Source organism: Gobio gobio (assembly GCF_949357685.1).
Source record: "Gobio gobio genome assembly, chromosome: 16".
Lineage (NCBI taxonomy): Eukaryota > Metazoa > Chordata > Actinopteri > Cypriniformes > Gobionidae > Gobio > Gobio gobio.
In genome coordinates this window covers 14,795,098-14,810,274 of record NC_137109.1, presented here as the reverse complement: position 1 = coordinate 14,810,274, position 15,177 = coordinate 14,795,098, and the positions used below count along the sequence as shown (strand labels likewise).

The window sequence follows — 15,177 nt, the reverse complement described above, 5'->3', positions numbered from 1 at the left end:
AAAAAAAAAATCCAGAAATCACAATGTATGATTTTTTTTAACTATTTACTTGTATGATACAGCTGCAAATAAGTATTTGAACACCTGTCTATCAGCTAGAATATTCTGACCCTCAAAGACCTGCTAGTCTGCCTTTAAAATGTCCACCTCCACTCCATTTATTATCCTAAATTAGATGCACCTGTTTGAGGTCGTTAGCTGCATAAAGACACCTGTCCACCCCATACAATCAGTAAGAATCCAACTACTAACATGGCCAAGACCAAAGAGCTATCCAAAGACACTAGAGACAAAATTGTACACCTCCACAAGGCTGGAAAGGGCTACGGGGAAATTGCCAAGCAGCTTGGTGAAAAAAGGTCCACTGTTGGAGCAATCATTAGAAAATGGAAGAAGCTAAACATGACTGTCAATCTCCCTCGGACTGGGGATCATGCAAGATCTCACCTCGTGGGGTCTCAATGATCCTAAGAAAGGTGAGAAATCAGCCCAGAACTACACGGGAGGAGCTGGTCAATGACCTGAAAAGAGCTGGGACCACCGTTTCCAAGGTTACTGTTGGTAATACACTAAGACGTCATGGTTTGAAATCATGCATGGCACGGAAGGTTCCCCTGCTTAAATCAGCACATGTCCAGGCCCGTCTTAAGTTTGCTAATGACCATTTGGATGATCCAGAGAAGTCATGGGAGAAAGTCATGTGGTCAGATGAGACCAAAATAGAACTTTTTGGTCATAATTCCACTAAACGTGTTTGGAGGAAGAAGAATGATGAGTACCATCCCAAGAACACCATCCCTACTGTGAAGCATGGGGGTGGTAGCATCATGCTTTGGGGGTGTTTTTCTGCACATGGGACAGGGCGACTGCACTGTATTAAGGAGAGGATGACCGGGGCCATGTATTGCGAGATTTTGGGGAACAACCTCCTTCCCTCAGTTAGAGCATTGAAGATGGGTCGAGGCTGGGTCTTCCAACATGACAATGACCCGAAGCACACAGCCATGATAACCAAGGAGTGGCTCTGTAAGAAGCATATCAAGGTTCTGGCGTGGCCTAGCCAGTCTCCAGACCTAAACCCAATAGAGAATCTTTGGAGGGAGCTCAAACTCCGTGTTTCTCAATGACAGGCCAGAAACCTGACTGATCTAGAGAAGATCTGTGTGGAGGAGTGGGCCAAAATCCCTCCTGCAGTGTGTGCAAACCTGGTGAAAGACTACAGGAAACGTTTGACCTCTGTAATTGCAAACAAAGGCTACTGTACCAAATATTAACATTGATTTTCTCAGGTGTTCAAATACTTATTTGCAGCTGTATCATACAAATAAATAGTTAAAAAATCATACATTGTGATTTCTGGATTTTTTTTTTTTAGATTATGGGCCCTATTTTAACGATCTGAAACGCAAGTGTCAAAGCGCGAAGCGCAAGTAACTTTGTGGGCGGGTCTCGGCGCTGTTGCTATTTTCCCGGCGGGATAAATGGCTCTTGCGCCCGGCGCAAATCTAAAATGGGTTGGTCTGAAGTAGCTTCATTATTCATAGGTGTGGTTTGGGCGTAACGTGAATAAACCAATCCGAGCGTCATCCAACATTCCCTTTAAAAGCAGGTGCGCAAGTTCCATTATGGATTGCTATTATTATGGCGTATTTACCAGGCGCACGCCAGGAGCGGTTCACAGCCGAGGAGACTGATGTTCTTGTAAGAGCAGTGAAAGACAGAGAAGTGAAGTTGTAATGTTGTACATTATGGTAAAGGTGATTTCACAGTCTTTTTTTTTTTCAGTCTTTCAGTTTTTTCAGATTTTCAGTCGATTTTTTTTCCTGGTTCTTGACGGACAAACCAATTTGTCAGATGTCCTTATATACATATATGTCTTGCCACTATTGGGCAAACAGGTCTTATCCTTAATTATTACAATTAGCCTGAATCATTTGTAAGCTAGATTTATGCCTATTTTTTCACATCTTCGTGGCACACCACAATGATTTCCGTCATCTCATGTGTTAATATTTTTTTAGTGTAACAATTTATGATTTGCAAAAATAACTGTTGCATCTGTGTAGATTACATGAGCAAAGTGTATGCGCGTTGTGCACGCTATACATTATGGTCAAGCATGCGCCCTTAAAATAGCATAATGAACAACGCGCAACGCGCCACTGACTTTAGACTAGGTTTTTTCTGGTCAGTGGCGCAATTGTTTAATGGAACAGCAAAATAGCACCAGGGATTGTTTGCGCCGGAACACGCCTCCTTTTTTGCGCTGAACCGCCCAGGGAGCGCAAGTTCATTCACTAGTTTAGCGACGTGCTTCTGTGGAGGGAAAAGCGCGCTTTGCGCGGGTGCAAAATAGGAATGACGTGTACAAAGTCAATTGCGCTGGGTGCAAGATAGGGCCCTATGTCTCTCACAGTGGACATGCACCTACGATGACAATTTCAGACCCCTCCATGATTTCTAAGTGGGAGAACTTGCAAAATAGCAGGGTGTTCAAATACTTATTTTCCTCACTGTATATATGTCTCCGTCAATGTAAATCTAAGGGATTTTTCCCCTCAATGAAACTTTATAGATACTTGCGATTAACAGAATACATTTCAGATTTCCTGATGGTCTTGTCTGATAAAGATGACCAGCCCACAGCCTTAGGGCAGTGTTAACTGTCATGCTATTGCAATTGGTAGCAATTGACCTTTTGACAGCAGGGGAAATGGCTGTTCTTTACCTGAATGGAGCATGGTCTGTTTAAGTAGAATATTCCCCTTCACTTTCACTTGTCGCCCCAGGCAGTGACAGAAACACAAGGGAAGGAGATGGGCACTTAGATGAGACAGCAAAATAGATATATATTACTTGTATATCTGGTATATATGCAGTTTTTCTTATGCTACAGTCAAACCAAAATTTATTCAGACACATTAACATTTTCTCACATTATCACAGTTTATTCGCTATAGTTTAGAAAATGGTAATAAAATATGACAAGAACAAGAGTTTTGTAGCCTTAGGAATACTGTCAATTTTAAAAAAAAGTATTTATTAAACATATCCTGTTGACTACAGTACAGTATCTGCATAGTGAATTATGATTGGTCTGGCCTTCCTTGCATGTGTTTATATGTTTACACACTGGCCATGCCTTAAAACTCCTGATTTGTTGCGGATTTGGTGTCACATAAATGTGGTCTTAAAAAAATAATGATGCCTTTCTTTCTTTTAGTGTTTACATGTAAATGTGCTTAGCGGTGTAAATAGATTACCATTGATTGATTATTGAGTTGCTGAATTTTGGTTTCATTTTAAAACAGAACCTCATAATAAGACACTGATGCCCCAAAGTCAAAATGACCTTGAATGTTGGTTTGTTTTCCAAAAGAAATAGAAAAGATTAAATTATAAATTAAAAAAATGGTGCCATTGCAGTTTTTGTTCTAACTTTCCAAATGCTTTTTAAATTATAGTTTGCATTCTAAGTTTTGACATGCAATAGTTATTCTCACAAACTGAAGAAAAACAATGTATGCAATTGACATCTTTCAAGTAGTGAAGTTTTGAAGTTTCAGCCTCATAAGTTTTACTCATCAGTTTAACGTCATCATGGTGGTCTTTTGCTTGTGTAGCTGTTGGCTCTCAAAACCTCATGGTGTCAACATGTGATCTCCCACAAACCCCTTCATTGCAGCTTTCCCCGAGGGAGACCTGTACGCAATCTGGCAAATGTTTTAGGAGGTTTTTCATTTCATCCAACTCTCATTGGCTCTTTTCCATCCTTGGCCAGCTTTAGTAAACAGATTCTGGAGCTCACTGAACAGAGCGTTCAAATGTTAATTGCCGGGTCGAACTTTCTGGACCCAAAAAGGCTTCATGATAAGCAATAAGAAAGCAATTAATATGATAAATGGTGAGGTTGTTTTTATGCCTGTTATAGTTGTTAAGGATCTGTAAATACAAGTGAAGTCACTTGATTCCATCTCAGTTGTGTCATCTTGGGAAAAATCTTAGTATGCATTGAAGGCCAACCCCAGCTGTTAGAGACCACACCATACATCAGTATTCAGTACGTTTACATTCCTTGTTCTACATTTTCAGCCAGCCATGAACCATCCTTCAAGATGGTGTAAATCCACAATAATTACTCAGATTTTAACGCAATCAAACTCTAGTTTTGGGGGGGGTCTAGTTTTGTGCTGCACAACTTAGATTTTTTCAAATGATTATGATGATTATATGATGATCTTCTTTGATCAAACTGCTCGATTCATATGGATTACTTTTTCGATGAACTTTCTGAATCTTGAAAATGTTTATTACATAGACTTTCAATATACAAAAAATTATTAAATAAAATGTAATAAATATCTACATTTTGTTCCGAAGATGAACAAAAGTCACACAGATTTGGAACAACATGAGGGTATTTTTATTGTAAGCAATACAATTATTTTCTGTTTTGGGGGACTATCATTTTCATGGACTTAAAATTTACTTAAATATATTGGAGTGTTTGAAAAGTAGAAATTCGAATATCTACATATTCAAATATTATTTGAACAGTATTTTTGAGGTGCAACTACTTTTCTTGGAGGCTATAACCATTAGGCTATAAGAAAACGCTTAATGTACTAAGACAGGGTTATTAAGAGACCAAACTCAGGAAACATAACAAAAATACCGTTCGATAGAACTGCGTGTGCTTGGTTTGTTACCACAGTTATCTGCGTGCTTCCTCAGCGATGAACTTCCACATTTGCGGCTATTTTTTTCTTCAACTCCTCATGATCCATCTCGACGACTGCAGGCAGATCGCGCGCACGGTTGTGATTCTCCTGGTAGGGCCATATTAGTTTAGTTATAAACTAATATGGATTTGAAATTATTTTATCATCTTGAAATACAGGTGGAGAGAGCATTTTCTTGTGGTGCCCCCCTCAGCACTGGGTGCCCGACACGCAGCGCGTGTTGCGCGTAATGGGAGCGGCGGCACTGTACATGCATATATTTTTTTATATATATTCGTTTGCGCGTGACTGTTTAAAACCCGTGTTCTCCCTTGTCCGACCCGTCCCGTATTCGACACAGTTGGGATGTTTCTCACCCGCACCCATGCAGGACTCTGCATGGCACTTTAAAAACCGGATAGTTTATTTATAGTTCGATTACGGATATTTCACGTCATGTTCGAATGCATATTCGAATATCGAATAAAAAGTGACAGCCCTATCGCTCATTGGAAGCTTATGTTGTATCTGACCTAAAATATATTATGTTGTTTCTGACCTTTAATTTCTTCGGCTGTTTCCAGAGCTGTTAGTTTTGGGCATATTCACAATACATTTCCGGGAATTAATGGTGGAAAGTAAATACGATTAGCAATAAAGACAGAGGAAGTGAAGGCAGGGTGCGGGTTATCTTACTCTATCACAACCCGCTTCCTGATGGTGAATACATTGGCACTCGTGAGCTCAAACCTGCTCGAGAAATGATAATCAAACACATTCTTGCGCTCTAAAGCATGTCCTGTGCTCCCTACACGAGGCCAACCAAAATATTATTCCTCGACTTCTTTCGCACCAAAGGGCCCTATCTAGCTGGCTCAAGGAGAGATATCGATTCTTAAGGGAATGCTTTCTTTACGGCACTCACCCTGGAGAGGCTTTTTGGCAGAGGGCTGGAGTTAAAAGAGAGTATATGATGGAATGCTACTTGAGTTGGCCTCTTACCGAATCCCCCATTAGTCGACATTCCAGACGTGCATGTTGGGATACCTTAAGCCAACAAGCCGTAAAAGGGAAGGAGGGATATGGAAAACTGCAAGTCGCTGAGAGTTCCCCTGTGCACAAGCGAACGAGAGGCCGGCCTCCGTATTGTATAGTGCTGCGACAGAAGGGAATGTGTTTGTTGAATGGAGAAAACAGATTGCCTTTTAAAGAGTTTGACCTGCCGTTCCCCTCATTCACTGAGTTCTTTCCTCACAAATACGCTCACACACCCATTATTTACACAGACGTGCAGGCTTTTTAAAGTCCCTGCTGTTTCAATGTGTGTTGTTGTGCATTGGAAAGCATTTATTTATTCAGACATTGTAAATACTGTAAATACTCCATATTGTCGTTTCTCTTTTTGGAGGGTGCTTTCTTGACCCTGACATCGACTTTTGTGACTTGTATGGAAACTGTTGCATTAATCATGGCCATCTTTGGGCCGAAGAGAGAAGAGTTGTAAGGCAAACCGAGCACTGCTTGTGAACGTTCAGGGCCTTTGTTTTCTCCTGCGCACCTCTGATCTGTGAATCGTGTAGTACTGTCGGTCTGCGAGGAGGAGAGGCCTCGGGACCGACCTGCGAACAGAAGACCCAGAGCGGGAGGGCCGTAAATATGCTCAAAGAGTGGGCGTACGGTCCTGCAAAAGGAGAATGAGATTTCAATCTGTGAAACGCATCACCAGGAAGATTTTACTCTGATGAGAAAGCCATTCGAAACAGGAGTCTGGCGAGTTCCTGCCTGTGACTAATTTCTTTTTCACACTTTCAAACATCATCCATCTACATGTCAACTACCCACTGGTGTCTGTGGGACACAGTAGTGTGCTGTTGTCAGGCTGGCTCCATACCTGTGCCAGTGACTCCTTCACACTCCCACTGGGCACTGCCTCATATCAAAGCAGTGTGAAACCAGGCATGAGATAAATTTTTCACTTGAAGTCCCCTTTGATTAGACATCAAACTGTTTTGCTGTTACACTTCATGGACAATTGATATCTATCAGAATATAAAACAGTTTAGAGAATTTCCGCACTGCTTTTCCATACTGCAAATGTAGATGGTGATGGTAGATGGCAGAGCTTCAAATAAGGACACAAAATAGTGCACTTGTGCTATATATTCCTAGCAATCCTGATTATCTTCGTCACTGCCAGAGCTCTAAAATCTCATGGTTTGGTTTGGTTTTCTGTGATCTATTCTACATTGTTGTAATAATAGTCTTGAAAGCATCTGTAAAATATGTTTAAAACCACATACTATTCAGTAATGTTTTGCATGGTATGCTAAAGTTTCCAGCAAAAGTGTGTTCATTAATTTATGGAGTTACATCGCATTATATTTATATACTTCCAGGCTAGTTAAAACTTTTTTTATCAGAAGAAAACATTTTGTAAGTAAACATTTTAATGGAAAAATCTAATAAAGACAAAAATGCATTGCTTAAAAAAAAATCATTCTTTTGTGGAATGGAGAAAATCCTTGAAGAACATTCAGTTCTTAACTTCTAGAATACTGAAATTGAATTATTTTAATTGTAATTATTTTAGTTGCTTATTTTAATCTATGGACTCTCCTAGTTTTTTGATAATTAAAAAAAAAAACTGAAATGCATTTTAATTATTTTTATCTATTTTTTTAAGATGAAAGAAAAATATAACTTTTGTAGAATGCAGAAGGAGAAAAATTTTTATTGTATGTGTCTGAAAATGATTTAAAATAAAACAAAGAAGTTATAAAATAAGTTAAAACAATTACAATTAAAATCTAAATGAATAAATAAATAGTAATTTATTTTAATTCATCACCTCAACAACTTTTTTTTTTTTTTTTAATGAAACAGGTTTCCCACTGTCTTGAAAAGCCAGGATATACATTTTGAGGAAGGCTAATTTTAATAGTGAGAAAAAGTTGGGTGGAAAAAAACGGTCATTACAGCAGATACACAGAGAAAACCTATTAGCCTACATTTTACATAACTTTACATAAAATGTTTGCATCATTACAAAAACTTTTGTAACATTTGGTATAAAATACCTAAAACAGAAATACATTATAAATATGATTATCTCAGCCATGTTTGAGGCTGTTATACTGTTCATTACCATATAGGGTTGCATACCTGTGATCACTTGAGTTATTAATACGGCAAGTTGTGTCCTTAACCTTTAGTTACATCATGTTTACACCACCATACCGTCATATTAACCTGACATATGGCTTCAGATGATGGTTTTTCAGACTTATCTTCTGTTATTTCAGATGATCTATTTCATCAGATTGCAGATTTAATTTGTTGAGACGGATTTGGAAATGATTATGTGTTGGATGAACGTCTGACAATGAGACAAAACACTCCTTCCTCTTCATTTATCCGAGTGATGGCTGCAATTACAGGCATGGTGGAAAAGATCTAAAACGTAATGTCCTTCATGCGTATGACTGCATGTGGAAATTTGTTTCTCAAATTTTTCAACGCAAGATCTTCTTAAGCCCAGTTTTGTGGCAGCTAAATGGATCCAATCTGGCATTAGCCTTACGTAAACAGCTATTAGAGTGACTCACACAGCCTTGAGAGGAACAAGCGTCGACAGTATTTGCAGACTCTGACCTTTCTTAACTCCTCGGAGCCACCAACTGATGAGCGCACAAACAATGCAGTCCAGTAGCGGAGTACGCCAGCGAGACATGGCTGGCTGACAGGGGACTGCGGTTACAATTTCCCCGCAGACATAAACAGTGACAAAATCAATTTCCTGCATTTGGTCTTTTAACGGGAGTAAGCAGGGCTGTGCTTGGGCAGGGGGAAGCCTTGCTCTGCTCAGCAAGGCCAAGACTCTCTAAACCTCCAACTGATCTCTTGTCTTAGTTGACTACCCTGAAGCTTTTGCTTTACTTCAGTCCAACACCCTGTGTACTGCATAGTGAACTACTGAAAACCATTGAGGATGATGAAACAGAAACTGTGGCCAACTTTATTTTGACATAAATGTTAGAGTGAAATGGCTAAAAATTAAGGGGTCATGAATTGAGAAAACAACTTTCCCTTTAACTTTTTATATATAATATACATATATGTCATGGTAATATAAGAATATTCTGTAAGTTTCAGAGCTGAAAACTTCCTTGTTAGTCAAAGAAAAGCTTTTATCGACACCAGGCCCAGCAAACAATCAATCTCAGAATGTGCCAGGCTATGACGTCAGAGTGTAGTGAAACACCACCTCAACAGAAGAACACAGTAACATAACACAGGACTACATGGAGCTAAACCGAATAGAATTTCAAAACATACCACATAAGTTTCATTCGGATTCTAATATTATGAATGCATGGATGAACTTTATCCAGCTCACGTGGGGAAGACATTGCACGTCTGTTCTTTCATTTAACCACTGATTCGTTTGTAAACAAGAGACTGGATTTGCAGACAGGATGAGATTACATAAATTAATGAAGCAACACACTTATGTGAGTAAAATATTTTTTATATGTGATAGTATTGCATTGTTACCGATCGTTTGATATCTATTGATTATGTGTACGTATCTAACTGAACATTAGCACGCTGTCAAAGGCTGGAGAATCCTTTATTTGTGGTTTTGTTGGTTTATTGCGATTCGGGATCAGACTCGGACATGTATGGGCTAGGGCTCGCAAAGCCCAACATCCTAGGGCTAACGTTATGTGTTTTTCAGAAGGGCTACCAAAATGTAATCCCGGCCTGCCGACGGGCTATCTTAAACAGTGAAATAAATGGTCATTGGCAAACTTAAGACGGGCCTGGACATGTGCTGGTTTAAGCAGGGGAACCTTCCGTGCCATGCATGATTTCAAACCATGACGTTTTAGTGTATTACCAACAGTAATTGATCGTCTGGTACCGTTTGATGTGGTTTAAAGCCCTTTTGAAGCTGTACTGAACCTCTCATTTGGACCTTGAACCGTTTGGAGGCTATTGACTTCCATTATATGGAGAAAGATCCTGAAATCTTTTCATCAAAAATCTTCATTTCTTTTCGACTGAAGACATAAAGACATGGATATCTTGGATGACAAGGGGGTGAGTAAATTATAAGCAAAAGTTTATTTGAAAGTCAACTAATCCTTTAACCTGACGAACCTGGCGAGACAGGGTCTTTTATTCCCTTGGCTATGCAAATTCTGCTGCCCCTTGTGGCGGGAATATTAGAGGGACCTGATTGGTCCTTCCCGCCCAGTGGTCTCGCCATAGGTTCCTGCAGTTGCAGCGGCACAGCCAATCAGCACGCAGCTGCTTCCTGCTGAGAGCTGTGCAGCTGCACTACGTTTTACATGGTATTTTTAGGATAAAAATTTGCTTCAAAATCTCGAGGAAAGGAAATTCCCCTAGCGTTTAGCTAAACGCAATACTCGTTCCCTCCTCTCAGGGAACCGAGGTTACGTAAGTAACTGAAGCGTTATGTAGGAAATATAGGTGATTAATCTCATAACAAGGCTATATGGGATGCGCTAATCAACCCGCTAGCAAAGCTCTTTGGTTTACCAGTGTTCATCTCCAGCAACACATGTTCCTCCCGCCATTTTATTAGTCATTTAATAGGGAAAAGGGTTTTAATTTGTGCCATGTATATTAAGACTGCGCCTACAATGAGCGTAATTACTAGAGGTGGACCGATTGTGGAATTTACTGATACCGATAACTAGGTTGGACCACACTTGCCGATAACCGATTAATCGACCGATAGTTTTTAAAATGGATACTGGATAAAATAAAAAAAACATAAGTAAACCAGTGCTGAACTTTATAACAAGAAATAAAAAAAACAGCACTGATCCATGGAAATGTGCTAAATTAAAAACGTATATATATGAATATTAAAATGAGAAGTTCTAACAGAACAAATTCTTTTAACATTAAAATACTACAGGTCAAATTTGTTTCTTTACCTATAACCTAGAAACATGCATGTACATTTCATAGGTAACACTATACAAGTCCCTATGCAACAAGGATGTATTAGCTTACATGAACTATATGCATTATGCATACATTTTTACAGCATGTATTAATATGAGCAATACAATTGTACCTTGATCATTCATGTTAGTTCATAGTGCATTAACCAAGGTTAACAGATAAAAATTCAAACTCAATTTAATGTTGAAATGAACATACTAACAATTAACAATACTTCCTCAGCATTTATTAACCTTAGTTAATGTTACAATGGGATCTTATTGTAGCATTACCATTTCATATACATCTAAACAGTCTGCTTTTTTAGAAAGAGAATGCGGTTCTGCTTTGTTTATATTTTTGTCGGCAGCATGATGATACAGTTTGCTTTCTCACATCACAAATTTTATATATGCAACATTTGGGTCGGACTTGCGTGTTATCACATTGTTTTAACTGCTTGAGGTACTGCTAATATTAGCGTCCTCTCAGTCTCGACGACAATACACACTACTGTTATTTACCTGTTAATAGAGCATCTAGTCAAGAAATTAATTACTTTATAATTATTTGGCAACAAGTACTGTAGTGCTCTGTATTCATACCGTTTCGCTGTCGTGTTTTTAACGCGCATCTGATGTGTCAGCGATCTCCGTGCAGCATGTGCTTTCCGTGCAGCGAGCAGCCTCACGTGTGAATGTAAACACAAGGCATCAGTGATAGTTTTTATTTGGCCTCTAGAGGCCGCTCTCGTGCTTTATAATGCCAGCAGACCATTCTCAACGCTCTCGTACTGTGTAATAACAGCGCATCCGTCTCAGCCACTCCAGCAACGGACGCAACTCTGAAAAACTATCGGTGTGGATTTTTGCCGATAACCGATTGTTCCACCAATAAGCTATCGGTGCCGATTAATTGGCAAAACCGATGAATCGGTCGACCTCTAGTAATTACCATCATCTTGTTTTCTGTAGGTCCTCCACGTGTAGCAGAGAAGATAGCCCAACGGCAGACCATCAGAATTGGACGCACCATGAAACTTCAGTGTCCTGTGGAGGGAGATCCGCCACCCCTCATCATGTGGACCAAAGACGGACGAAACATCCACAGCGGTTGGATGCGCTTCAGGGTCCTTCAGCAAGCCCTTCGCATCAAAGAGGTGGAGGCAGAGGATGCTGGGACGTTCATTTGTAAAGCCACCAATGGCTTTGGCAGCGTCAACATTAACTACACCCTCATTGTCATTGGTAAGCATGTTTTTTGCTACTTTTTCGAAACCTCTCAAAATAGCAGTTTATCTTGAGAACAGTGGGTCTCATACAGTAATTGTTTGCATTATGTCATATTTGTACTGACAGGTGAAATTCTCACAAAATATTTCTATCTAAAGGTGTAAACATTTGTTCTTAGCCTTTTTCTAATGTTAATGCATTTGGAGTATTTTAAATGAGTGACCGTGTGTACAAGGTTAGTCATTTGCGTAAATGTATAAAACATCCCAAACTGTCTCATATAAGGGCTCTCAGCAAACATGAGACTCTCTAAAGACTCTCTAAACTTTCTTTTGAGAGGACAACAACTGCAGTGAAACTTGCTCGCGCTATAATGAGCTTTTCTTACTCTTTCAGTGTCAGGTTTATATTCAGTTTCTTTGTGTTTTAGGGGCCGAAAACTAAAAATAGATTTTTTTTTGGCCAACAATGGCATTTTGGGGGCCTGAAAACGCAAGCTTTTAAAAATGGGTTTCAAAGTGAAGTTTATATAAAGCTATATTATCGTGTAAACAACTAAAACGCACATTTGTGAAAACGGTGACATCATGCTCATGGATATTAAGTATTCAGTCTATAATAGGAATATAGGGCCCTATTTTAACAATCTGAGAACATGGTCTGAAGCGCACGGCACAGGTGCACTTAGGGTGTGTCCGAATCCACTTTTGCTAGTTTAACGACGGAAAAAACAGCCGGTGCGACAGGCGCATGGTCAAAAATGGTTGTATCTAGTCTCTTAATGAGTCATGGGTGTGTTTTGGGCGTAACGTGCAATAAACCAATCAGAGTCTCATCTCCCATTCCCTTTAAAAGCTAGTTGCGCTTGCGCCATGGCGGATTCGCTATTTACATGGTGGAATTTGAGAGCGGAAAGACTAAACACTTCTCCAGATAGGATTAATTTTATTTTTTAAATGTAAAAATGTGCTGTTGTATAATTATAATTTTAAATAGGGATGCTCTGATCGATCGGCCGGCCGATAATCATATTTTATGACTCGATCGGTACTCACTAAACTTGGCCAATCTCACGAACCGATCGCAATTTGATGACGTCAGCGCGTGAGGACATACATGGCGCGTGGGGTAGTAGCGAATATTCAAACGAGAGCTTTGAAGGCCGAAGTGGAGAAGGGTTCGGTAGTATAGAAGGGAAGTATCGATATACAGTAGATTGATGTGGTGCTTTTCTCTGTGCATAACTTACATTTCACAGGTATATTCTCCATCTGTAAATGTTAGAAGTCATACAAACATGTCCATTTTGCTGTCAGGAGAGGACGAGACTTCTGCATGTGAATCTCCGCTAAAACTCCCTTAAGAGCACCGCCGCATGCACGTGCCAAACAGACGGAGACTAAAATATACATATTTCTAAAATATTTGTTGTTGGACAATAAATGTGCCATATGTGGAATTTTAAACCTACAAGTAAGTAAATTTTTTAATGAAAGTGACCATTATAATTGGGTAATCAAATATAGGCTAATATGCTTTTGTTTTTATTTTCATGTTTAGTTTAGTGAATTAAAAAACAAAATTATTAATGCATGCCTACATTACATTCACTGTATTTGTTTATAGCCTTCAATATCAACATAGTTTTTAGGACATCATTGGGCAGGATGGGAAATAAAATTATTATTAAAATACAGATTTTTTTTATCCAAATAGAAAAATTTAGAAAATACCAGGATATATACCATGTATCGCCATTCAACCAAAAAATACAGAGATATGATTTTTGGCCATATCGCCCAGCCCTATTAAGTATCCTGAAATGCATAGTATTATGCAGAAACCCCATTTTAAAGGCATATTAAAATGTTCACTGTATAATGAATGATTTTTATTTATTTATTTTGTACCCTATTAAAACGATAGTTACATTACATTACATAATTACCATAAAGATTTAACAAAAATATAATAAACGCAACATCTATAGTATTTTTTTTTTTTATCTGAAAAAAGGTTAACAGTGATCAGAGAGCTTACAAATCAGTGAAGCATTGGAATCGGGATAGGTATCGGCCGATCACCGTGACAAGGAATCAGTACTCGTATCGGCTGCAAAAATCAGTATCGGAGCATCCCTACTTTTTTTTTTTTTTTTCTTATTTAACATTCAATAACTCAGTAAGGAAATAGGGCAGCAGAAAATTTTTTTTTGGTGATGTTGGACTGTGCCATTAAATTTTGTGGTGATAGCATAAAGTAATCAAAAGTTACAGCATTTAGAACAAAGGTAGCCTTTTTGTTCAATCCTTGACACCCAGAAATAATTGATAAAACTGTTGTTTTCTGAGTGACATACACAAATTTAAAGGCTCAACTCCAAAACTATAGCAAGGAGAGTCAAATGGTAGGTATCATTTGTTAGAACACTTTTCTATTTTTATTACATTTGGACAATCTAATGCTGAGAAACTGCTGATAAAAGACAAACATTATTATTTATTTTATTATTTTACAAATATTTCTTATTTGACATGCAATAACTCAGGAAGGAAATAAGGTAGCATAAAAATTCTTTTTTGGTGATTTTCCCCTATATGTGGCCTGCATCAATATTTTGTGGTGGTATCATAAAGTAATCAAAAGTTACAGCATTTGTTACAAAGGTAGCCTTTTTGTTCAGTCCGTGACATTTATAAAACTTTTGTTTTCAGAGTGACATACACAAATTTAAAGACTCATAACTCAAACTATAAAAAAAGTATGTATCATTTGTTAGAACACTTTTTATATTTTTTGAAAATATAAATTATTACATTTGGACAATCTAATGCTGAGAAACTGCTGATAAAAGACATGATATTATTACGATATTATTTATATCATATTATAGATATTATATAATAACACCATTTTGATCAACTCTTAAAGGGGTACTTCAGCGCTGGGAAGATGAATGTGTATTTAAACTGGATCATCTCATGATGAAAGACAACAACTCCCAGAATGTAATTGCTTCGCTGCCCAACAAGGCCACTCCCAAAGCCACGGCCACTGGCTATCACTTGCCCACCATGACACCGCCCCCACCGTCGTTTTGATTTTCATAGTAATAAAATAATTTTGTTCAGTTACACTACACCTAAAAACTGAACTTGTCTTTTCAATAAAGTGTGAGTGAGCCGAACGAAAGTCACGGCACAAACGCAGCAGGATTTCATTCATCACGAGAGCGAAGAGCTGAG

At 38.6% G+C, this 15,177-nt stretch overlaps 1 protein-coding gene across 1 annotated transcript in view; it reads left to right on the top strand.

The window, feature by feature from the left end:
* Positions 1-15,177, top strand: part of fgfrl1a (fibroblast growth factor receptor like 1a) — a 102,308-nt gene that overhangs the window by 26,503 nt on the left and 60,628 nt on the right. The window contains exon 3 of the mRNA XM_079839804.1: positions 11,675-11,947. Within this exon, the coding sequence (XP_079695930.1) occupies positions 11,675-11,947 (273 nt within the window). The remainder of the gene's footprint in view (positions 1-11,674; positions 11,948-15,177) is intronic.